Here is a 26,036-nt window from a genome sequence, read left to right on the forward strand (position 1 = left end):
TACAATGTCACTTTTTTTATTATTGTATAAAAAAACAACCCATATTTTAGCGGTGCTTTGATTAGAATTCGGGCTGCTTCAGCACCCCCAAACATTGGCTAAAAACGCCTATGACGGAAATGTAAAAAAAAAAAAAAACTTTCAAAGGTTTTGAGTTTTCTCAGATTTTTATTTTAGTTTTTAATCCAAAATTTTTTTTCCAGATTTTTTTCACATTTTATTTTTTAATCCTTTTTTCAGATTTTATATATATAATATAATATAATATATTATCATTTCATACATTTTTTCTGTTTTTCAGTTTTACAAATGGAATTATTTGGCATTTAAGAATGTGATCTGGAAAATGCATTTTGAAAAGAATGAAACTGGTGAAACTCAATCAGAAAACAGAAATTTAAAAATATCAAATATGTTAAAAAATATTGAAAATATAAAAAATACTGTGAAATAAAAAGGGAAAAAATTTTAATTTCCATTTACAAAACCTGTTTTTGGTTCTCAAAATAATGAAACAAAATCCTCTCCATAAATAGAAAGTAATTAAATGAGCTTTACTAATTCAGCAGGATTATTGCAGAAGCTCGTTGATGGACATGAAAAGCTTGTTGATGAGTTAAAATCTACCAAGAGGCATTTAACCAACTATTAGATGGGGAGTGTGGACAAGTCTTTTAGTCTGTATGGTTATGTTAATATCTTCTGGCATGCTTTTATATCTGTGACTTCAAAGGATTTCAGTTTTTATTTTTAAAAATGTTCTCCTTATTCTGCAGTTTTCTTTTTTTTTCATATTTGATTTTTACTTAGTTGTTCATGAAATCTGTAAGCTCATTTGTTCTGATGACATCAGGCCGAGCTGATGCGTATGACTGCCGACTTTCCCGCCCTGAGCTCAGGACCCTGTACCTGTAAAGGTTTTTACCTGCTTCCTGACGTGCTGACGGAACCGTGAGTGGAAACCCAGTAGAAAGTCTTTCCACGCTGCGTTGACGGTAACAGGCCGCTTCTGCAGGGTTTTGTATTTTTAGCACTTCCGCCCTCTGGGTGGAAGTTGTGCAGCTCTGCAGGCTGCAGCTCTGAAGCGGGGAGCTCAAGCTGCAAACAAGTCAAAGGGAGGGTCCCTTTTTAATAAATAATCATGCTAATATCTACTAAGAACAGCTGGCTGGTTGTGGTTTTTCTAGAAACCAAAAGATCAGACAGGGAGGGAAATTTTAGCTGAAGCAGATGTTCTAGTTTCTGTATTTTCTGTGTTTGTCTGATATTTCCAGCTTAACATCTGAAGAAAAGGCTTGATGATTACAGTCATTTACGGTAGATAAACCTACTGGGGTCATTTAATTTGGAAAGATCTTTAGCATTGGTTGACTGTCTTATTAGAGAAAACTTTACTCAGAGGTTTTATGTCGTCAACACAAAGTTGAGCAAGTGTTAAAGTGTGTTTTGTTACAAAAAAAGAGGAAAATTGAGGCGTTTGGCTTTCTTTAGGAAATCACAAAGTTTATTTTTTTCTTTTGTCAAAAGTACAGAGCAAAGAAATCCACTCTGCATTTAACCCATCCCCATGGGGAGCAGTGGGCTGCCATCATTGGTCGCCCGGGAGCAGTGTGGGGTTGAGGGTCTTTGCTCAGGAACCCAGGGTGGCAGGCTGTGGGAGTGGGGCTCGAACTCAGAACATCAGGATTCCCAGCTCTACAGGTCCTTCTCAAAATATTAGGATATTGTGATAAAGTTCATTATTTTCCATAAAGTAATGATAAAACTTGAACATTCATATATTTTAGATTCATTGCACACTAACTGAAATATTTCAGGTCTTTCATTGTCTTAATACGGATGATTTTGGCATAAAAAAGCAAAAATTCCTATCTCACAAAATTAGCACATTTCATCCAACTAATAGAAGAAAAGTGTTAATACAAAAAAAGTCAACCTTCAAATAAATATGTTCAGTTATGCACTCAATACTTGGTGGGGAATACTTTTGCAGAAATGTGGCGTGGCATGGAGGCAATCAGCCTGTGACACTGCTGAGGTGTTATGGAGGCCCAGGATGCTTCCATTGCCTTTAGCTTATCCAGTGTTGGGTCTTGCGTCTCTCAACTTTCTCCTCACAATTGCCACAGATTCTCTATGGGGTTCAGGTCAGGAGAGTAGAGCACAGTGATACCATGGTCAGTAAACCATTTAGCAGTGGTTTTGGCACTGTGAGCAGGTGCCAGGTTGTGCTGAAAAATGAAATCTTCATCTCCATAAAGCTTTTCAACAGATGGAAGCATGACGTGCTCCAAAATCTCCTGATAGCTGCATTGACCATGCCCTTGATAAAACACAGTGGACCAACACCAGCAGCTGACATGGCACCCCAGACCATCACTGACTGTGGCTACTTGACACTGGACTTCTGGCATTTTGGCATTTCCTTCTCCCCAGACTCCTTGATTTCCAAATGACGTGCAAAACTGAGCAACAGTCCAGTGCTGAGCCTCTGTAGCCCAAATCAGGCGCCTCTGCCACTGTTTCTGGTTCAAAAGTGGCTTGACCTGGGGAATGCGGCACCTGTAGCCCATTTCCTGCACACACCTTTGCATGGTGGCTCTGGATGTTTCTACTCCAGACTCAGTCCACTGCTTCCGCAGGTCCCCCAAGGTCTGGAATCGGCCCTTCTCCACAATCTTCCTCAGGATCCGGTCACCTCTTCTAGTTGTGCAGCGTTTTCTGCCACACTTTTTCCTTCCCACAGGGAACAGCCTATTGGTTCAGAAATATCTTTCTGTGTCATACCCTCTTGCATGAGGCTGTCAATGATGTCCTTCTGGACAGCAGGCAGGTCGGCAGTCTTACCCATGATTGGGGTTTTGAGTGATGAACCAGGCTGGGAGTTTTAAAGGCCTCAGGAATCTTTTGCAAATGTTTAGAGTTAATTTGTTGATTCAGATGATTAGGTGCATAGCTCGTTTAGACATTTTTCATGATATGCTAATTTTGTGAGGTAGGAATTTTGGGTTTCATGAGCTGTATGCCAACATCATCCATATAAAGAAAATAAAAGACCTGAAATATTTCAGTTAGTGTGCAATGAATCTAAAATATGAATGTTCAAGTTTTATCATTACATTATAGAAAATAATGAACTTTATAACAACATGCTAATATTTTGAGAAGGACCTGTATGCCATAACCAGTAGGCCGCCATAATGGAATGAATATTCTTCCTACAAAAGTGAATAAATAAAATGTTAATGACTGTATCATAAAGAGATCATGGAGGAGCTGACTTTTCTGCCCAGAGTAGTTCAAAAAGTAACAACTTCAAAAACAACCAGGCAGAGAAAGATAAAATAAAAGAGAAACTAGAGAAAAAGTGCCAGCTGGTTTATTGAAGCAGGTGACCACAGGTGAGTCCACATTAATCCTGTTAATTAGTGCTGCTTTTAGGCCTTTTTAGGCCTGGTGAATAAAATTCCGTAGGAGGAAGTCTGTTTTTTTATCACCAGACTCTTTGACTACATTCTTCACGTTCTCATACAATTATTTTTAATTTAGTATCTGGCCACAATTTCCTTCTCTTTAAATGTGGCTCTGTTTGTGGTGGAAAAGGGCGGCGTTTCCAGAACGTAACGGCGCCGAGCAGGCGGGCGGGGCTTGGCTGCTACACCCAGCCAATAGGAAGGCAGGGTGTCTCTGCCGCACACAGCTGATCGGTGAGTCAAGGCTGGGAGCAGCTGAAAACGTCTCACTTGTTGCTGAGCAGGGGCAGAGGCGTCAGCTGACCGCGGAGCTCCGAACTCATCCCCATTCAGAGCCTGCAACCGAAGCGGGGGAGTCTGTGCCGCCTGCGACCCGCCGCGCTGCCTCAACACAGGTGAGAAAAACCAGCAGACCTCCAGTAATGGCTGCAGGGCGGTTCAGGTTTATCCTCACCTTTAGGTAACATGAAAAGCCTCCAATTAACGAGCGCTAGGGATTTATTTGGGTCATTTTTCAGGTAATAGAAACCTGTATCGATTAAATCTATTCTAAATCCATCAGAGCTGCAGACTTGTGCTGTTATTGAGATGAAAGCTGCAGGTTATGTTGCTTCAGTTTCAATCTCCCAGGTTTCCAGTTCTCCTTAATGAGCAGTTGTTTTACTGCCCTGTCATTTAAAGTGCGGCTGGGATCTGATTAGGTTTGGCTCATGGTTCTGCCTGAGAGTTGTTGGTTAGAAACCCTTTAAAGCTGCATAATGATGAACAGATGCAGTCTGAGGTTTAATCCAAAATAAATAAATAAATAAAAAGTGAAGAAAGCTGGCTAGATGAGATGTTTCTGTGCAGGATGTGAACCTCTGGGATGATATTTGGTGCTTTAAATCACATCTCTATCTTTATAATTTTATATTACAATGCATTAAAGGCTACAGAATATATACTACATAAAGGAATGGATGAACCATCTCTGAAAATACCTCAAATAATCCTGGTTAATTTGATAAAAGGACTGCATGAATTTCTTGATAAGATTAAACTGTTTTTTTTCTAATACATTTTTTAATCCTTTTTTTAAAAAGATATATATATATATATATATATATATATATATATATATATATATATTTAATGAATATGTCTCTTTTTTTAAAAATGTATTAGAAAAAAAACAGTTTAATCTTATCATGAAATTCATGCAGTTAAGTGATTAAATCCTTTGTATTTTGCGGAAATAAAATAAGTGAATTGGGCACCACAGCCGGTTTTAGCCCAGTGACCCATATCCTCCTGAATCCGGCCCTGAAGGCATCGTTTGAAGGAAAATGTTCAATTTGAACATAAAACGGTAATAAGTTGAGTTAAAACAGAAGGTAAACTTGAAAGTTTCTTATAGAGACTCTAAAGCTTTGAGGTTTTCAGGTGATCCATTGATAATTCAGGGTAAAATAGGAACTTCTTCTGAGTTCAGTAACATTACCGTCACATTTCATAGGTGTTAGAAAATAACTGATAGTTTATCTAATATGTTTGCATTTCAAATAAATAATTTGAAGTGTCATTTAAAGTATAAACTGTCTGTGTTTATGTTTTTGTTATGTGATCGCTGTGAAATGATCTCGATCCCAGAGCAGTGATTGGATGAAAGGCCCCATCCCATAACGCACCGTCAGCGTTTTGCCTCTATGCACTGAGTGCATGAATTTACAGCCCTCACTTTTGTTCTGAATCTGGTTAAATGGCATCTTTCACAGCTGACCGCACCTGGGAGAGCAACAACAAAGAGTCTGGCTCCAGTTGAGCTAAATGTGAGGCAGTGAGGCTTTAAAACAAATTTTTTACTCAGACTTCCCCCAGGACGTTGTCTCTTCTGCAGTGCAAAGTTGCAGTTCCTTCTGCAGCTTCTGTGGTGCCCATATCAGCGCTCCGTCCTGCAGCTTGTCGCTCCTCAGGGTTTCCCCCCCCCTGCATCCTTTTTATTATCTGTAGTAACATTGATGGTGTTACCTCACTTCCTCCCATGTTTCTGCCAAATGAGTCGATTGTTGTGGCTGGAAACAAGTTGCATAACTTCTTTTTTTTTTTTTTTTTCCACGAAAAGGACATTAAAGCAGCGAATGATGCTACTCATCCAGTCTGGCGTTATATATGCATGTTTCCATGAGCTGCTGCGGGCCTCCGGTGATAGCATGAGGCCAAGTGGCTCCAACCATGAAGGGGAAATAGGTGGAAATATTATCCCTGTGAAACTATCAAAGTCAGCAGTATTTTTTATTTTTTTCTCATGCTTTTGGGGAAAGACACCGAAATGAGAGCACACAGTATTGATCCTTTATGACTCCTGTAATTCATGCAGCTTCTGGTCTAAATCCTGACAGACGGTGGGTTACCTGTTGTCATCATGATCAGTTAACTGGCTTCTCCTCACTACAGTTTCTCTTTGTGGTTCATATCTGTACAGTTTGGCGACCACAACTTTAAAACTTCAGTTTTCTGATCTTTGCATGTGGTTTGCATGGGGGCTAGTTCTCTGCTGGAGCCCCACAGATCTCACAGTAGCTCTCAGCTTCGCTTCTACAGGTGACCCACAGGTCCACTTGGAGCAGAATTTCAGTTTCTCTCAGAAAAGGAAAGAATTTTTCGCTGATCTCTGCCTACGAATCTACGCATGCAGACCACCTTTCACCCACTTACTCCCCATGTTTAGCAAGCTCTGCACTGGTGGCAGCATGCATCTTAACATGAGGCTGTCTTTGAACATCCTGAGTCATTCTTCTCTTCAGTTGAAACTCTCACCTTGAACTTTGCAGCCCCAAAAAGCTAATTCTTTCATTCCAATGTGCTGAGCAGCAGTTTCCAGCGTGTGGAGGCATTTTAGTGTAGAGTATCTATAGCTGCATTCCTTTCCTTGCAGGTATCGTTGCTAAAACAAGGTGAAAGCTACTGCTTTCAATAGTCATTAGTTTACTGGATAAAGACTTTTTAACAAAAAAGCATCTTATTGTTCTGCACGATAAGCTAAAAAACAATGTTATTATAGCAGTCTGTATGATGACGTATGCAGTAAACTTGACATTTATAGCTCCCTAAGAAATGACTTCTCAAATTTTAGAAAGTAAAACCAATAAGAAATATCAGGTTTTCCTGCAGCTCCAATGGATTTAATGCCAAATTTACCCTCTGAGGTTTAAAGGTCGGTAGAAGTGAAGCCATTTTTAATTTTCTCATTTGTTTCTTTTATTTATTTATTTTTATTCTGCCACCTGCCTGGTTCTGATTCTCCCATCCTTCCAGCAGAAGGCCTAATATCACAGAGGGCCGTGCTGACTAAGAAGCAGAGGCGCCCACGCAGGTCGCGGTCTCACCAGACGGAGGTGTGAACATATTCGTGATAAGCCACTGATGTTGTTGGAACCGGGCCCTCCCCTAGCTGCTCTCAGGATGACTGGCATATCTGTTGATATGAAAGCTCACAAAACACACCAAACGGGGCAAAACCCCTCCCTGACGCCTACGTTTTCACATTCTGTGGCATTTAGCGTGATTCTGGCAAAGGTCTGCCACTACACAGGAAGTGTTTGTCTGGGACTAAGGAGCTGTAAGCCACTTGGAGCGAGAGCTTCTGAGGTGATGGGTTTCTAACCCCGTGCTTTTCTAGATGCTTCTCAGCCAGGTGTCAGTCAATATGGGTTGTGTTGAAACTGTAAACACTCTCAGGTGAGGGGTTTCACTTTGAATTAGCTGAAAGGTTGAAGTAAGGCTGCGCTTTTCATGGTCCCAGACGTGCAACTAGATGATTCCTCCTTAAAGGTCTGTTAGATGTTCTTCTCAGTTTAACCTCAGCAAAGCATAAAGTAGTTAGACGTGTGAACCAGACAGAAGCGATACATTGCTATGTGTTGTTTTTTGCACCGTAGAGGAAGCCTTATCAGGGCAGAGGAACGTTTCATCTGTTTAGTGTCTTTTTCTTTAATAAATGTTGGAGGAGGAGAAGCTTCTCAATGCTTTTATCTGAAATCTCTTTCCTGCCAGAACCTAAGGGGAAAAGTTAAGGCTCTCCAGGGTTTTATTTTGGGAGGCTTTTATATTTCTACCATATTTATAAAAAACCTGATTATTAGGTGTGGATTCTTACATGTCTTGCTTTAAGTTGGAAATTCTTTCGAACCAGTTGCTGCGCTAAAAACGTTGAATTTCTACGGAAATAACCCAACGGCGACTTAAATCCTAGGAAATGTGATTTCTTTCAAACTAACAGATGTTTGCTTTGTCATTAAAACCAAAGATTAAAAAGAAAGATTAGAAGTACTCTAAAGTATTGCACATGCTCTTGTTTTCTCCATTTTCCTCGTATGTTTGTTAAATTTTACTATCCTTCTGAATCCTAGTCCAAATTATTCGGGATGAACAACATTTCCCTTCAACTTCCAACGGTTAAAGAAATGAAGGACTTACTGTTTTTTAACTCAGTAGCTATTTGAGGTTTAGTCTTGTTTGTCTGTATGACACTGGGGCCTTTACGCCCCCCTGCTATCCAGAGAGGGAGGAAATTACCATGGCAACCATAGCCACTGGTTTTTAAATTTTAATTGATTTAATCTGAGCCTTTTTTTTTTTGTTCAAAAGTATATTTTTGTGTGTGTTTCTGGTATCTTTACCAACCATCCAGGGACAGAGGGCCTCATGGGGACCAAAGCCGGTCCTAAAGCTAAAGACCCTTTTTATTTATTGTTAGGGACAGATTAGAGAGAAATCCACTTACCAAAATAGGTGGAAGTCACTGAAGACATAATCTGGGAATAAGTGTTTTTTCTATTTTTTTTAATACATTACAATTTCTTCTTAAATGGATCTGTACTTTTTTTATTTAAATGAACAGATACCCAGCAACAACTGAGTCTATTTTTGTTTTTTTGCAGCGTCATTCGTACCACTAGTCAACATCATTTAAACCTGTGATGTCATTTCCTTTTGTGGATTTTCAGCAGAAAAATCTATAAATAATAGCAGATCTGTTAGTTATTTTTAATTTTTTTCCTGTACCTTTAACTCGTCTCTGCTTTGTTCTCAGGAAGTCGGGTTTCATGTCTGCGTCAGTCCTGTATCCATGGCCGAGCGGACACTTCTGTCTCGTCTGTGGACTCCTGCTCCTGGTCTCCTCCCTGCCCCTCTCTGCAGGTACTTTCTTCACAGCTGGTGTCGCTCTTTTAGTTCCTCAATACTTTTTTATTCGTCCGTTCAGCTGTGACTTTGTTAAAGCACCAAAATAGCTTGCGATATGCTTTGTATATATTGTCAAAGTGCAACCTTTGACCTTCTGTAATAAGCATGCTGTCCATTCAAAACCTTTATTCCTTAGGTGTCTGTGAAAACGGATCCCCATCATACTTTATAGGGTTTTTCTTGTTTGTTTTTCTAAATAAAAAAGCAACAAAAAACAAAAAACTTTGTAATACTGACTGATACTGAAAGGCTAAACTCAAGGTTGAGTCTCTCATGTTCTGTTTTTAAACATGTTTTTGTTTCGGAGGTTTGAAATTCAGTTTAGTTTCTCATCATATTGCATTTTTTTCTTTTTTTACTTCCTTCAATTTTGTTTGTATCGACAATAAAATTAGTTCTGGATTTTTTTGGTGCCTTTAATCATGCAGATGGGATAGAGAGTCATTATGCAACAAACCAGTGAATCTCTGCTTCCTTTACATGGCAGAATGTGCATTTAGTTCTTCTTTTTACATGAATGTTAGCTTTTGTTTGCTGCAACATCACTTTAGAGGCAGAAAAAAAAACTGCCAGGTTGCCCATAAAAATAACAGAAATCCTCCCTTACATTACCAATAGAAAATCAATTCTAGGAACAAGTTCTTAGATATAGATGCTTGAATATTAAAGTAAGGAATAGATTTACTTAAGGTGAACTCCTTGTGATTTAAAATTTAGAATTTATTTTTGTTTAGGTATATTATATTAGTGTATACATAAGAAAATAATGGTTCAAGTGTTAAAAACCTGCTCATATCTCATGATCTTTGCAGGCAGAGTGAACAACTGTCCGCACCCTCTGGTCCCAGAACATGGAGGCTTCAAATGCATCCGCTCTCCATGCCGCGGTTTTCATCCCGGTATCTCCATCCGGATCTTCTGCGAGAACGGATTCACACCCAATCACACAATGGTCATCAAGTGTCACAAGGGGAAGTGGCGCACACCCATGCCGTCCTGCGACCCCATAAAAGGTACCAATTTAAAGGGGATTAAACAGGCCACATACAGAAAGTAACCATGGCGGAGGACTGATAATGTCTGGTTTACATCCAGTCAGTTGTTGGTTGGAGTTAAAAAAGCTTAGTGATGTCGGGTCTTTATATTTAGCTTTTTATTATTAGCTTTTTCTGAAAGTTTTTACTTTTCTTTTACCTCTCAAAATAGCGACCTACTTGTCAGTGTAGAATGCCACAATGCTCAAAAGGAGAAACAACTTATTTTAGACTAAGTGGAGAATAAAACCACAGCTTTAATAACAACTAAGCATCAAAAAATATAACAGTTTAAAAGCTAAAAAAAGAAAAGTGAGATGCATGTTGGTGAATGTGCGGTCTTTCACAATGTATTTTTACCTAACCTGTTGCATTTTGACTTGATGAAAATACAGTAAATAACATGTATTTTCCCCACACCTAAAGATCACAGGGTGATGGTATAATGGTGATTTTATTTTTTAATGCCCATCTGGTCCTTAAATGCTGATTTAAACAGCAGTCAGTGTTTTAATAATGATGCTTCTCTTTGACCTGCATGAACATAGCTGCTATTTCAGAACTAATCTCTTTTGATTGAATAGGGCAGAGAACTCGGCCCAGTGGTGCCCCTTTAGCTGCCTTGATGTTTTAAATGCCTGTTGATTAGAAATATAAAAGCACGTTAGTGAAGACGGAGCCCTCACTAGTAGTGAGAGGTGATTTGGAGAGTAAAAAGTTCCTATTGGTTCCAACAGGAACAAAAAAAGGAACATGAAATGGACTCTTTAAGACTAACTTAAAACAAGAGGGTTTTTTTGCTGACAAAGCCTTTATATAATATAAAACAGGAAACTAGACAAACTCATTCAGTATTTTCTGTGATTATTTCACTTGGTCAGCAGAAGAAGCTCCACAAAGCTCACACTCAGCATATATTTTAAGGAAAAACTGCATGGTTCTCTGGTGCAGCTCGGCTCTTTGCTGGAGAGTTCTTATCCTGCTCTTCAGTAATGGTAGGCAGATGTTATTGGCCAACTCTAACTAACCATTTCCCAGCAGCACTGACCCAACACAGCATTTCTCAGTTGTTACTAAGGTTTATGATCTACTGACACATGCTTATTTTTCACCCAAAATGGTTAGTCATTCTTTGAGGCTTTTGTTGTGATTTCCAAACCTTAAAATTTAGTGGAAGGACTTTTTTGGGTTGCACACCTTCACAGCTTTTCAGTCTCTAATATGAATACATTCTGCTTTTTTAAAGCCGTTGCAGTTCAGCTTTAAACCCCCAAACCATTTAAACCCTCTACAGTCTGAAAAGTCAGATCTGCTCCTTTCAGTGCCACACAGCAACTTTTATCACGATTATCTTTTGACCCATTTACCAGATCCGCTCAGACACATGCTGACTCTCTGCAGAGGAACTAGAAGCTTCAGCCTCTTCAAACTACTTCTTACTTCCTCTGTTGCCATTCAGTCAGTCGCACTGCAACAGGAAGGCAGCGCGCATAAAGAGGAAGCGGGCAAAGCCACGACAAAATAACCGAGATAGATTTCCTTTGCGTTGATGCTGTCAGACTGATGGAAATCTACTGAATAGAATCTCGATTTTTCTAAAAATGTGGTCTTGAAGCTGATAAGGTTTTTTTCTGTTTAAGAACCTGAGCATCTGGCTGTTCCCACAGACATATATTTAGGTTTTATTTATGGCTTCCCTCCCCAACATGATCAAATGCTTAAACTAAAGTTGTTGATTCTTAAATCCTCTGTGGCTCCATATTTGGATCACGAATCTCCCTGAAAGTGGTTAGAATCCACTAAATGATATGGTTTGAGAAGAGATGAAGATGTATGACTGTTTACTATCATAATCCTTAGGAATGAGTAGATGATTATAGCTTTTTTTCTTAACAAGGAAAGGGGTCCAAGCACTCAGCCTTGTGGAGCACCTGTAAGCAGATTATGTAGAAAAACAAAAAGTTGTCTGAGTGTAGTCGTTGTTTTGAAATATTCTTAAACATTTTGGGTCTCTGCTCCTCTCCACAGACAAGGTGAAACCTGAGAGTGACATTAATGACATGCCTAGCATGGCCACCACTGCTGTTGGCGTGTCCATCTTCCTTCTCACCACCACCGCCTGCCTGATCGTCAAATCCCGCCTCCTCCCCTGCCGATCACAAGGGTAAGGAGGATGTTTTTTGACGTTGAATCAGTGGTTTTAGGTTTCACTAAAGTTTTGGTAGCAGGTTGGCCATAAGGATTAACTAATTAGCTAATTGCCTGGAAGTCGGTGCAAACGTCTAGATTTTGTACGATGATTTTTTTTGTGGCATAAGTTCTGATGGGTTGGAATGGATCCAAACCTTGCTTTCTGTCCAGTAAAGTGCCTTTAGATTAGGTCAGAAATGTAGACATTAATGCCTCAATTATGTACCTAGTGATAATTTTTTTTTCTTCAAGAACTTTAATTCATTTATCCACCTTAGAGGGGTACATTCAGACACAAAGAACTCACTCTCTCTCTGTTTTCCTGCAGCTGTCGCTCCTCAGACCAGTTGGACCTGATGGTGGACGGACTTCCCATCTCTCTTCCCTCCTATGAAGAGGCGGTCTATGGCAGCTGGGGGCAGCGTATTGCTCCCTGCTCCGCTCCTGGACCGACGCAGCTCCTCTTGGCCCAGGAGGACCCCGGTTATTGCCCATTGCCTCGGGGCAACCAGCCAGATGGCAGCAACCAGCCCCTCCTATTCGTCCAGAGTCCAGAGAACCCCCCTCCGCCGTACGAAGAGGTCCAATCATCACACCCCAGAGACAGGGTGAGCAGCGTGAGCATCCGGGACCTCGCAGACGATAAAGACACTTGATTGGCAAGCTGTGGGGTTCAGGAGGATCTCCTGTGGAGACACAATTGTGACCGCTAATAATCTTCAGCGTTTTGTCAGAAGATGATTGTGGATCAGCCGACACTGACAGCTGACGCATTTACTACCTGCACTTTCCCTGGTCGGCTGCAGCTCAGCAGCATCAGGACCGATCTGATCCGACGAGCTCCGCCAGCTCTCGGCTGACGAGGACTGAGGTGTTTTTATATTTGAAACGACATGCTGATGGTATTTTGTGGGTCTGTGTGTACTCGACGTACGTGACGCAGGGTTCTGGGTAAATTTGTCTGCTGATAACAAATTCCTGGCGGGTTTCTAAGCTGTTAAACAGTAATTTCTGTAACCGTTTTAAGGCGTGTTTTCAGTGCTGTTCTGGAGACGTTGTCTATCCCTCCCGTCAGTGACGGGGCTCATCCTGGCTTCTTCCATGAAGTCGGCTGCCTGCAGTTACAGAAACGTGTCCGTTTCCATGGTGATTGGCACCTCTTGTGTCTTAGACTTTTTGCTTCTTCAGGTTCAATCAGACTGTGGTGCAGATTTATTGTAATTATTTACAAATGTGTATTTCTAATGTACAGAAAAAAAAATATAATATATATATCAATATATGAAATAATGGATTTTTGTTGTGTATAATCATTGCAGAGTGGAGTGTATATTTTTTTAATGACATTTAAATCTAATCTGTAAAGATTTTAATTTAAATTAGATGAGACTAATGGATGTTTGTATTTAATTTCTTTATTTTTTTTAACCTGCAAAAACAAAGACAAAAAGAGAACCTGAAACCTTTGGACCTGTAATCTTTTAGTTTTCCGTCTTTCTTGGATGTTTTTGGAGATGCCTTCACAGACCTTGAATGTATTTAGTGTTTCATTTTGTGTTGCTATTTTAAATACTGTAATACTTGCAGCTGATGATTTGTTCTCTGTATTATTGCACACAATTCTAATAGAAATAAATGTTTGAAGTGTTTCTCTGTTTGAAATTTCGCTCTGATTTGTGGCCCGAAGGGGTTTCGCCTGCGGTCGTTAGTTTCAGGTGTTTTAGCTCAGCAGAAAAGTTAGAGATACATGAATGAAACCTGCTTCTCTGCCTTCATCAGCCGGGGGGTGGGGGGTATATATAAAGAACAGCTGAAGTTTTTTAAGGTCGGCATAAACTCTGTCAAAGAAGAAGGGATTTGAAACTGTTCTCTATTGACAGAAGGATCAGAGCAGTTTTTAGGCCTTTTCTCACTTCCCTTCCCTGGGTAGTAAATGTCCAGAGACTTAAACTCTGCTTCTTTATCACACTTGCGTTATCAGTCAGATGTTTTTCTATCAGACAGGATCGGGCTGCTCAGTGACGCAGTGGGTAGCACTGCTGCCTTGCAGCAAGAAGGTTCTGGGTTTGATTCCCGGCCCGGGGTCTTTCTGCTTGGATTTGCATGTTCTCCCTGAGCATGCATGGGTTCTCTCCAGGTACTCCGGCTTCCTCCCACAGTCCCAAAACATGACCGTTGACCGAGGTTAATTGGCTTCTGTAAATTCTCCTATTGGTGTGTGCGTGTATGGTTGGTTGTCTCTGTGTTGCCCTGCGATGGACTGGAGACCTGTCCAGGTTGTACCCCTCCTCTCGCCTATAGACAGCTGTAGTTAAAAGCCTTCAGCTGATCCAAAATGCTGCAGCCAGAGTTCTGGTGAAAATTAAAAAGAGAGATCATATCTCTCCTATCCTCTCTTCTCCTCATTGGCTTCCTGTTAAATCCAGAATAGAATTTAAAATCCTCCTCACATATAAGGCCTTAAATGGCCAAGCTCCATCTGATATCAGAGATCTGATTGTTCCTTATGTTCCTAACAGAGCACTACGCTCTCAATCTGCAGGTTTACTAGTGGTTCCTAGAATTTCTAAAAGTAGAATGGGAGGCAGATCTTTTAGTTATCAGGCTCCTCTCCTGTGGAACCAACTACCAGTTTTAGTCCGTGAGGCAGACACCCTGTCTACTTTTAAGGCTAGGCTTAAAACTTTCCTTTTTGATAAAGCTTATAGTTAGGGTGGCTCAGGTTATCCTGAGCTATCTCTATAGTTATGCTGCTATAGGCTTAGGCTGCTGGAGGACATAGGGACCCCCATTTCATCATTCTGCTTCATTCTCTCTCTATTCTCCTATTCTGCAGAATCTGTTAGTTCAATCTCTAACCTTCTGCTCTCTCTGCTTTTCATCAGAGTAGCTTTGCCTCGTCTGTTCCTGTCTGGTTGTGACGCCATCCTGGAAAGAAACATCAGCTGTGCTGCTTCCATCAACACCCTTGTTTATAGATGTTGGAGATCGGCCTGTTTTCCAGTGTGGTCCTGTTTCTCTGACTGTGGCTGAGTGGATGTGCTCTCTTCGTCCTCTGGCATGGGAGCTGGCTCGGAGCTCGTCTGCCTGGCTGTGTGTTTCCTGGACGGGGCCGCCTTTTACAGCTGCTTTTTGTATCTCTGCTTCTGTCTCCTTGAACCCCAGTCGGCCTCGGCAGATGGCCGCTCACACTGAGCCTGGTTCTGCTGGAGGTTTCTTCCTGTTAAAAGGGAGTTTTTCCTCTCCACTGTCGCTACAAGCATGCTTAGTGTGAGGGATTGTATTTGAGTCAATGAGTCAATGCAATCAACTGGTTTTCCTTAGATTAGAAAACTTTGTATGAATTGACTGTATGATCTGGTTGAACTGTAAAGTGCCTTGAGATGACATGTGTTGTGAATTTGGCGCTATATAAATAAACTGAATTGAATTGAATTGAATTGAGATAGGAACCAGCACCCCTTGCGACCCCAGCTGAGATAAAGGGTGATGGAAGATGGATGCTTTTTATCATTCAAAGATGAGATGAGTGAATCTACAATAATTAACTAATAATTAGATTAAGCTGAGGACTTGAAGCTAAAAGAGCTCAAAAATCACCATGGGCCCTGATCTGAAGACCTACAAGAGTGCACGAGAGACGCTGACAAAGCCACATCTGAAGCTTAAGCCAGGAAATCACTGATGCCATTATTTTTCCTCAAGGGCATCAGCGACTCATCAAGGAGGTCCTATGAGGAACCAGAACATCTAAAGCTCTGCAGGCCTCGGCTCACATCAGGGTGAATGTTTTAATGAGACCAAAACCACTGCTGATCCAACAGAACCAAAGGGTTCTGCTCACATTTACCAAAATCATCTGTTTAATCACCGAGATTATACAGATTCAGGAGGCCGGCATCCAGTGTTGGGGTCAAGACCACCTAACCCGAGACCAAGACAAGACCAAGACTTTTAGGGTCCGAGACCAAGTCAAGACCAAGACCAGCGCCAGTATGTGACAGTAAAATATGAACCATGATCAAAATCACTAAAATTGATCTAAAAGATTCACATAAAAACACCTAGATATTTAACACACAGAACTGGAATAAACATAAACATCTTTATTTAGTACTTCTGTGTAGTAATCACAGAATTTCAAACAATTAATCAAAGTCAATCAAAATAGTATTTTCTCTGCCTTTCATGAACAGTACATACATTTATGTTGTTTTAAAATATGCTATTTCAAAACAATGTGCAAATGTGTAAAACTGAAAAAATGCTAATCATTTATTTTGTTTCTTTTTCTTAAATAAATCTATATCTGTCACCAAGTTGTGAAAATATGTTATGAGAGAGATAATTTGTTGGGAAAAAAAATAGATTGATCTCCTTCACTTCCTCGCTGAGCTACTACTGATATCTGCAGAAATACAAACCCCACTGAAATACAAAGTGCACTAAACCTGACTGACCTTTGTCAGTTCTAAGACCGTGTTGCTGGATCAGATGGTTTGTTTTTGACCAAGCGGTGTATTTCTCTAGTTAGTACTGGGAACATGGAGAAAAGGCAGAAGTGCTCAATATTTTCACAGCTTGTCGGACTCATAACATACTGTCACAAAATAATGACTTAAATATGTAAAAAAAAATAGAACTATATAACTTTTATAAAGATATTTTGTTTTATCAAAGTTACATACCGCATCTTTAACTTTGCTGTTGAATGAATGTAGCAACTTATACATAACATAATAAAGAAATCTTACATTTAGAGGCCCAACTGCATGTGTTTCAAAAATAAAATTACACAACTGGAAGCAGTTTCATAATAGAATAAAAGAATTTTGATACAGAGGAGCTAGCTAGCTTTCCTAACATCACTTTTACACGTAGCTTACCTTTCTTTGTGCTTTCTTTCAAGGTGTCGATAAAAGTTGGACGTAGTCCCTACCGTCTCTGATAGTGAAGCACTGCAGAACTTACATTGCGCTGTATACTTTTTTCTCAATGTTGCTTTACAAATATATTCTTTGTGATTTAAATAGCCGAATTTTATAACCGATGATTTGGCCGACATCTTATGCCGTTCTCAGACAACCACTTGTGACTTTCAATTTAAGTGCTGCAGCCCGCGCGCAGGTAAAAGGGGGTGGGCGGGACAGCGGGGAAAAAAACAAAATAACAAAAAAAACCAATGAGACAGGTTATTGCTTGGATTTGAATCCAAGCATCCAATAAAAAGAAGGATCTTAAAGAAACTGATAATATTCCGATGATTAGCGTTATTTCCACAGTTGTGGTCTTGACCGGTCTTGAAATAAAATGCTGAGTCCTCAGCGCCCGAGACAAGACCGAGACCAAATGCGGTCAAGTCCGGGACGAGACCGAGACCATCAAAAAATGGTCTCGAGACCAAGACCGATCTTGAGTACTACAACACTGCTGGCATCCTGTTACGCCTGGAATGAATAAATTAACATCATACCAGCAGTGGCGGCCGGCCCATAGGGGGCGCTGGGGCACCGCCCTCCCTGATAAGAAGAGAGAAACGTAAAATATATTTTTAGAAATTAACTCATAAATGTCAGTTTTACTCTCTAGAGTGTGTACCTATAAGCAAAACAAATTATATAAACTACATTTCCCAATCTATTGTCATTCATTTGTGGATTTCCACAGACAGACTCCTACCGTCTCTGTCTTGGGGCTGTGATTAGACTGCCCCACATGTGCAGAGAATCTGCCAATCATGTACTATTGCTAGGTGAATTTAATAATTTAATGGCCAACCAGCGTCTCAGAATTTTATGGTCTTGGGGCGCTGAAAATACTGCCCTTTAACAGGCTTCTGCACCGAATGCACAGGTGCAGACAATTAGAGGGAAGATGGCGAACGTAACGAGCGAGGTGCAGCTTCCACCAAATTCGGTGAGATCCTTATTTATCTACCCGTTTGTCAGAAGAACATCCCTGTTGTAGGATATGAAAATTTCATGCCATGGTTATTGTGACTGTGACGAATCCACATCCTCTAACTTTGCGCGCCACACACACATTCCTGTTATACTGTGCTCCTGAGGACCAATACACTCGCGCTGAGCCCAGTAGCTCCATTAACTTAAAACACACAAGCTGTTCCTGGTTACCTGCTGGCATATTGAGGGTGCACACTTAATATTTCAGTGGGGTTAGCCGTGTGTGTGTGTGGGGGGGGTACGTGTTTATGCTACGTCATCTTCAGTCTGGCGGCGTCTTTGCTGGGTTCAAACCCAGTTTGGTGTAATTCAATAAGTCAATGAATCTGTGTAAAGGAATTAAGTTGTAAAAATTATTTGTTTGTTTTTGTACATAAATTGTTTGTGGAGGTAATATATGGACAAAACTGATTAATGAGCAGAAATCAGAAATAAGAGAGCCTGAGGGGAGGGGCTTTGGGAAGAAGAGCGGCCATTTTTGTTTTCTGTTTCTTTGTTGCATTGCTGGTAACTGGAGGGAGGCTGAGGCCCAGAGTATCTTGTATATGTTTAGTTTCTTTTGCACCCTGTTTTGAGTTTTTGAGCACAATAAATCACCAACACCGGTAACCCGACTGAGCCTGGATTCTTGGAGGCCAAAGAACCCCGTCACAGTGACCCAAATCATCACTGTTACTGTTATTATATAGTAAATTAAATCATTACAGTTAAATTGTATTTCATTTCCAATTGTTTATTTGAATTCGTATTCTGGATTAGTTGGAGACATACACTAGGCTATATCAGCCCCACCAAAAATATTTTTCACCAGCCCCCACTGCATACCAGATGTCAAACATGGTGGCTGTAGTATTATGGTCCGCTTCAGAATCTGGACAACTAGGTTTTCAGTCAAGGGATCCATGAAAACTGCTCTTTGACAGAAAATCCTGAAGGAAATGTCCGAACTTGGGTTAAAACCCAAGGCTCCAAGAAAACTGAAGGCTTTAAAATGGCCTAATCAAAGTCTGGAACCAGTTTTTTTTTATCTGGTGGCTGCACCAAAAACAGGCTGTTCATTCTGGAAAAGCATCCAGATTGTCTAAACTAAAACAAATGTCTCCTTAACGATTAATAGAAGTTGTTCTTTAAAGCATTAATTCTTATGCTGATCTAACACAATAAAAATTTACATTTAGTAAAGTAATTTTTCAGCTATTAAGATAGAACTATTAATGAACATTAAATGATTTTAAAATAATTAGGTTTTGAAGACCAATGTTACAGGTTTGAATGTCTAACCTTTAGCCACTGCTCTATATGTTTTAGGCATGATGGGAAAGTTTTTAGAGACTTGCTTCGGCTTTTTGAGCCTCGGACAAAATGACTTGTGAAGATCTGTGTCTCAAACCCAAATCTTCCTGAAGCCTGAATGTGTTTCCAGAAGAGAAAACAAGCAGTATCACATGACTGCGGTAAAATGAGGGTTTAAACTCCAACTTCCTGCTTTGGTTGATTCCTCAGGGTTCTGACCAACAGAAGCAGAAGTGGGCAAACGATTCAGGAAGGGAGGGAACTGTTCAGCCTGCTTTACTGTAAGCAACCATGAATGAATGACTGAGGAGGGGTGTGACCAGCTTGGTGGGACGGTTGGGCAACTTTTTTATGTAAGAGAAGACTTTAAAATTACACCAGCTTTGCTTTACAACAGTTTGATCTGTTACACTTATTATTTTCTACTGCTGCTCAGCTGCTGGCGTCACAATCTGGAAGCTCCACGGGGACCAGATTAAGAAACAGCTGAAATAACAAAATGTCCCTACTTTGTCACAAAATCTTTATTGTTGAGTGATCAGAGGTTGACATCAGCGTCAGGAGCAGCAAAAAGGGACAAATTCAGATGACACAATAAAACAGTTTCTACAAATTCTGCTTCCACTGGCATCATTAGAGTCTTTTTGGGAATAAACATTTTTTTTTATTCCGGTTGGAATAAAGAAAAGACAGAAAACTAAAACTTACAGCCAAAAAAAAAGTAGATTAGGGTATTTCCAAACCAATAATAATAAAAAAACAATCAAAATTGTTTTAGAAAACTAAATGCATTAAATACAATATTAAATACCTACTTAGGTTGGTTTTGTTCTGAAAAAAAGATTTAAATCAATATAAAAGCTTTTAAGTTTATAACCATGAACATTAAAAAAGTTAAAGAATTAAGAGAGAGCATGGGGGTGCTTAATTAAAAGATTTAGCAACCAAAATATTTATTGTTACATTTGTTCTACTCTCTTCACATTTTATTGTTTTTTCCCACATTTAACAGTAAACTCTCTCTCTCTCTCTCTCTCTCTATGTATATATATATATACAGTCACCGGCCACTTTATTAGGTACCCCATGCTAGTAACGGGTTGGACCCCCTTCAGAACTGCCTCAATTATTCGTGGCATGGATTCAGCAAGGTGCTGGAAGCATTCCTCAGGGAGTTTGGTCCATATTGACATGATGGCATCACACAGTTGCCGCAGATTTGTCGGCTGCACATCCATGATGCGAATCTCCCGTTCCACCACATCCCAAAGATGCTCTATTGGATTGAGATCTGGTGGCTGTGGAGGCCATTTGAGTACAGTGAACTCATTGTCATGTTCAAGAAACCAGTCTGAGATGATTCCAGCTTTATGACATGGTGCATTATCCTGCTGAAAGTCGCCATCAGAAGTTGGGTACATTGTGGTCATAAAGGGATGGACATGGTCAGCAACAATACTCAGGTAGGCTGTGGCATTGCTACGATGCTCAATTGGTACCAAGGGGCCCAAAGAGTGCCAAGAAAATATTCCCCACACCATGACACCACCACCACCAGCCTGAACCGTTGATACAAGGCAGGATGGATCCATGCTTTCATGTTGTAGACGCCAAATTCTGACCCTACCATCCGAATGTTGCAGCAGAAATCGAGACTCATCAGACCATGCAACGTTTTTCCAATCTTCTATTGTCCAATTTCGATGAGCTTGTGCAAATTGTAGCCTCAGTTTCCTTTTCTTAGCTGAAAGGAGTGGCACCCGGTGTGGTCTTCTGCTGCTGTAGCCCATCTGCCTCAAAGTTCGACGTACTGTGCGCTCAGAGATGCTCTTCTGCCCACCTTGGTTGTAACGGGTGGTTATTTGAGTCACTGTTGCCCTTCTATCAGCTCAAACCAGTCTGGCCATTCTCCTCTGACCTCTGGCATCAACAAGGCATTTCTGCCCACAGAACTGCCGCTCACTGGATGTTTTTTCTTTTTCGGACCATTCTCTGTACACCCTAGAGATGGTTGTGCGTGAAAATCCCAGTAGATCAGCAGTTTCTGAAATACTCAGACCAGCCCTTATGGCACCAACAATCATGCCACGTTCAAAGTCACTCAAATCACCTTTCTTCCCCATACTGATGCTCGGTTTGAGCTGCAGGAGATTTTCTTGACCATGTCTACATGCCTAAATGCACTGAGTTGCCGCCATGTGATTGGCTGCTTAGAAATTAAGTGTTAACGAGCAGTTGGACAGGTGTACCTAATAAAGTGGCCGGTGAGTGTATATCTATATATATCTATATATATATATATATATATATATATATATATATATATATATATATATATATATATATATATATTTATATTGATAGTAGAATGAATAGAATTTAACTTTATTGCCATTATACTGCAACCAAATGAACTCTCTGCATTTGACCCAGGGAGCAGTGGGTAGCAGTGTGGGGTTAAGGGTCTTGCTCAAGGACCCAGAGTGAGAGTGAGGTTTGAACTCAGAACTTCTGGGACCCAAGAGGAGAGTAGTGAGAAAGGATCCTCTAGGCTCCTCTTCCCTCCATAAAAGACATTTCATCCTAGCGCTGCGTGCCCTGAGCCCGTAACATCATCAATGTTGATATCAACCCCTCAGACCCCCACCATGGACTGTTCTCCCTGCTGCCTTCTGGGAAGAGGCTTCCCAGCATTCAATACAGGTCCAGCAAATTCGGCAACAGCCTCTTCTCCACTGCCATTCGACAGCTGAATGTTGAAAAAACTCAGTATGTAACAAACCCTGCATCAAACTGACCATATCGATGCGTTTTTTTCACCATGTTTTTTCTCCAACAATGTTTACATTTGATCAGTGCTGCACTTTAAGAAAATGGAAATGTCATGAAAACTAAATTTTGTTTTGTATACACTCTGTGTATGCAAAATGACAATAAATGTCTAAGTCAAGCGCATTGTCCCCACTCCCCTATGCTAAATATTTATGCTAAATATTATTCAGACATATTGATGTCTTCTTTTTTTCCTTTAGTTTTGTATTTCAGGCTGAGGCCCATTTGCTGCCGTTATTTCATCCCAACAGTGATGAAAGAAATATTCCAACAAAAGGTACACGTTTACAATAAAACTGTCACTTTTTGGAAAACAGCTGATTTACTGTCATGAGTTTATTGCATTAACTGCAGTGGTCAGTCATAAGACGCATCTGAGGAGGTGTCTGTGACTAAAAAGTTAATTTATCACTTTGTAACTGAACCGTTAAATGAACTGAGCCACTTTCAGGATGACTCTTCTCCAAGAGGAAGTAAGAATGTCAAAGACGTTTAAAATGGAAAAGAAAACGGATGCAGGATGCTATGTCACTGCCATGCAAGATAAAATACTCTAACATTTCTCATAGAAATCCAGACTTTACTCTTGCAACCTCCTCAGAGCACTGCTCTACCCACTGGGCCAACACCAGGTTCTACTACTTCTTTTTTTTTTTTCTCGATGTTGAATTAAACATGAAGGTTAGTTTGAGATTTTAAATGAAATTCTTCAAGGGCCTCCTAAGCTTTTTTTAAAAGTCGTTTTCAATCGATTCTTTTATTTAGACTGAGAGAAATCCAGCTTTTAGTTCACAAGTATGTAGAAAAAGAGAAGCAGGTAAACAGTCATCAGGAAAGCCCGGCCCATCATTTAATGGCTGCTAGAATCAGATCCTTTTATACATTTCTGACTTCATCATCTTCTCATGGAGGAATTTAGATGCAGACAGTCAAAATCCTTTCTTGGTTTTGTCATATTGATGTTTTGATTTTATAAGACATAAAGCATAGTCCCCCCCCGTGTTTAATTAATTGGACAATCACAGGCGTTGTGAAAGAGCTCATTTACTTCCTAGGTTTTATGTATCGAGATTAAAAACAGGATCTGCTCCTAAAAAAAATCAGCCTAACCTCAAATGTACAAAAAAACAAGTTAGTTGTAAAAGCAAGATGAAACCAAAGAAAGAAAAGCTGGTAGGTGCAGCCGATCAAGCCCCAATCATCACCCCTCCACCGCTGTGCTGCCTTTGGGATAAGGTGCTTCAGTTTCTCCAGAGATTTTGCGAAGCTTTATGACCAAATATCCCAGATATGTTCTGCTGAACCTTTAACAGAAATTACACTTTTTACACCTTTCAGTAATTTCCCTGTTACCAAAATGCTCCTTGCTATCTGAGGTGTTTATATTGAGCCTCTGGGTTTTTAGTCTTTTTTTCTTTGCAGGGATATCTGTTTCTGGGGAGATTTAATTTCAATTAGCTTTATTTTCTCATAACAATTTTTCATTTGGGTAAAAATTGTCTTATTTAACCTTTTCATTGGGGAGCAGTGAGCAGCTTGCAGAACCCAGGGAGCATTTGTGGTGTTAAGGGCTTTCTTGGGTCCGGCCTCTTAAGGCAGGGTTAGTGGCAATCCAGACTGCGAAGGTGAATTCCTGCATCCGTGATTTTTTAGTTTCAGCTTGGAAGCCGCTACCCTGACCAGAATTACGACAACAAACTTCTCTGGAAAACAATTATGCTCAGTAGCAGGTTGTTTGGATTAAACCTTTTCAGCTGTTGAAAATGTGTCATTTTCTGGAATAACCTGCTGAGGTTGGAGCACAAATGCTCTAAATATAGAATGAAAACATTTATGTGCCAAGACTAGTTTAGGGTCAGTCTATACCAGAGGTCACGGATTAACAGACCGCGGTCCGGACCCACCTGCTGGCTAATCAGGACCCAACCTTTTATAAAATATGTGAATCAGGAAATATTCTATATACCAAAATGAACGATTTTTGTTCTCTACTCTAATAACACTTTTATTTTAAAATGGAAAGTTTTTCTATTTTTTTTATTATTATTAAAAAAGTCAATGTATAACATGGATGCATAAACCCTTGCATTTTATTTCAGTGCACTGCAAAAACCATCTAGAAATAAGTACAAATGTCTTAAATCAAGTGTATTTACCGTTAATCTGAGCAGGTAAATAAGATGATCTGCAAATGGAATGAGTATTTTTACTCTTAAAATAAGGTAACTAGATAATATGCACTTGAAAGAAGACAATGCAATTAATTTTTCTTATTTTAAATTTAAATTGTCTTTTTCCATTGGCAAACGTGTAACACTTACCTCCTAATTTCACGAAAAAATGCACTTATTTTAAGAAAAAATAGATTTCAATTTTTTCCAGTGTGTTAAATGCTGTTTAAAGTAACAGATTATAATTAAAAATGTCTCCGGACCTTTACTGGTTAATGATTTTCCTTATTCTGAGTTTTAATTGGTCACCCCTGCCCTACACCAATCAAACTTTACCAACAGGAAAATAAACTAGCAAAACATCCATATTGACCAAATAAATCAACAAAGAAAGATTAAATTTTCATAAATCCATCACTAATAGATCTATACACATATCTATACATGTATTTTGTCTATACTGGTAATTTTTATTCATAAGATAGACATTGAATGGGCTGATTTTATAGAAGACTACTTGATGACTGCAGAGACACAAAATGGTCCCTTTTCTTTTACAACACAAAACCTAGTTCTGAAAATAAAGTTAATTCTGTTTATGTTATATTTAACTTTAGCATTTTATATGATTATTAAAATTATCAATTTTATTTAGTTGACAGTTTATTCTTTATATGCTAACAACTTAAAAGAAAATGAAGGTAGAACTTTCCACCTGAGAATGGGACTGCTGCCACCCTCTGTTTTATAAGTGAACTGCTTGTTCTGGAGGTTGGAAAGCATGTTTCAATGGGAAGAACAAATCACCTGGTTGGGGTGGCCATACGGCTGGCCACTGAATACCTTGGCGTGGCCCTGGTCCGCCTTCTAGATCCGTACCTGCATCAGATAACATTCACATGGGTGCATTTTCATGTTCATATCACATGCACAGAATGTAATATTGGCTGTGCGTAGATGGCCTGCTACTCATTTAATATTCTGGGAATCACTTCATTAATCACTTTCTGTCAATGCACACAAAAAGCGGACAGAATGTATCGGCAAATGTTAAATATAAATGCTAAATCTATTTCTTTGTTTGGTTTAGTGTAATCTACTTTTGAAAGGACAAGCAGTCTTATTTTTTCATCTTTCTATCATTTAATCTAATATTTAAACTACAATACATAAGTCAATGACTTTATGAAACACATTTTTAATAAAAGCTCAATTAAATTTATCTGAAGACCACATTAACAGATTTTTTGTCAGATTTTTTTGTCAGTGGTGTTACCACTTTTTTTTTCATAATATTTAACAGTTTTTTAAAACATTTTGACCCAATCTCTTCAGCACATGTACTCAGAGTCAGAGACAATATATAACAAAGCAACATAAACAGGAGACTCTATATTAAAATCTATTAAGGTTTGTTAAAAGTCTGATTGAATAACTTTAATTTATTTGTGTTGGCATTTATTTACTACAGTAATGAAAATATTTGAACAAATCTGAACTCATAATCAAAAACACAATCTAATGGATGTAAAATTATTATCATGTGAAATATAAATGTTTACATATATGAATATAATATATAATTATATATGAAGTATATATACACTCACCGGCCACTTTATTAGGTACACCTGTCCAACTGCTCGTTAACACTTAATTTCTAAGCAGCCAATCACATGGCAGCAACTCAGTGCATTTAGGCATGTAGACATGGTCAAGACAATCTCCTGCAGTTCAAACCGAGCATCAGTATGGGGAAGAAAGGTGATTTGAGTGACTTTGAACGTGGCATGATTGTTGGTGCCAGAAGGGCTGGTCTGAGTATTTCAGAAACTGCTGATCTACTGGGATTTTCAC

General features: G+C 39.6%; 1 protein-coding gene across 1 annotated transcript; it reads left to right on the forward strand.

Annotated features, from left to right (window-relative positions):
• The first annotated feature begins 3,716 nt into the window (after positions 1-3,716).
• On the forward strand, positions 3,717-13,582 carry zgc:152863 (uncharacterized protein LOC562658 homolog). Its single transcript, XM_038305268.1, has 5 exons — positions 3,717-3,868; positions 8,545-8,651; positions 9,509-9,709; positions 11,759-11,894; positions 12,249-13,582. Exons 2-5 carry the CDS (start codon positions 8,558-8,560, stop codon positions 12,574-12,576), a joined length of 759 nt encoding a protein of 252 aa, XP_038161196.1. The 5' UTR covers positions 3,717-3,868; positions 8,545-8,557; the 3' UTR covers positions 12,577-13,582.
• Positions 13,583-26,036: the final 12,454 nt, after the last annotated feature.

This window comes from Cyprinodon tularosa, unplaced genomic scaffold, assembly GCF_016077235.1.
Source record: "Cyprinodon tularosa strain WSP-4 unplaced genomic scaffold, ASM1607723v1 ctg554, whole genome shotgun sequence".
In the NCBI taxonomy this organism is placed as follows: domain Eukaryota; kingdom Metazoa; phylum Chordata; class Actinopteri; order Cyprinodontiformes; family Cyprinodontidae; genus Cyprinodon; species Cyprinodon tularosa.

Coding starts and splice junctions, on each gene's coding strand:
- zgc:152863 (XM_038305268.1), top strand. CDS start 8,558: ATGTCTGCGTCAGTCCTGTATCCATGGCCGAGCGGACACTTCTGTCTC. Junction 9,710..11,758: donor GTCCTGCGACCCCATAAAAG/GTACCAATTTAA, acceptor TCCTCTCCACAG/ACAAGGTGAAACCTGAGAGT. Junction 11,895..12,248: donor CTCCCCTGCCGATCACAAGG/GTAAGGAGGATG, acceptor GTTTTCCTGCAG/CTGTCGCTCCTCAGACCAGT.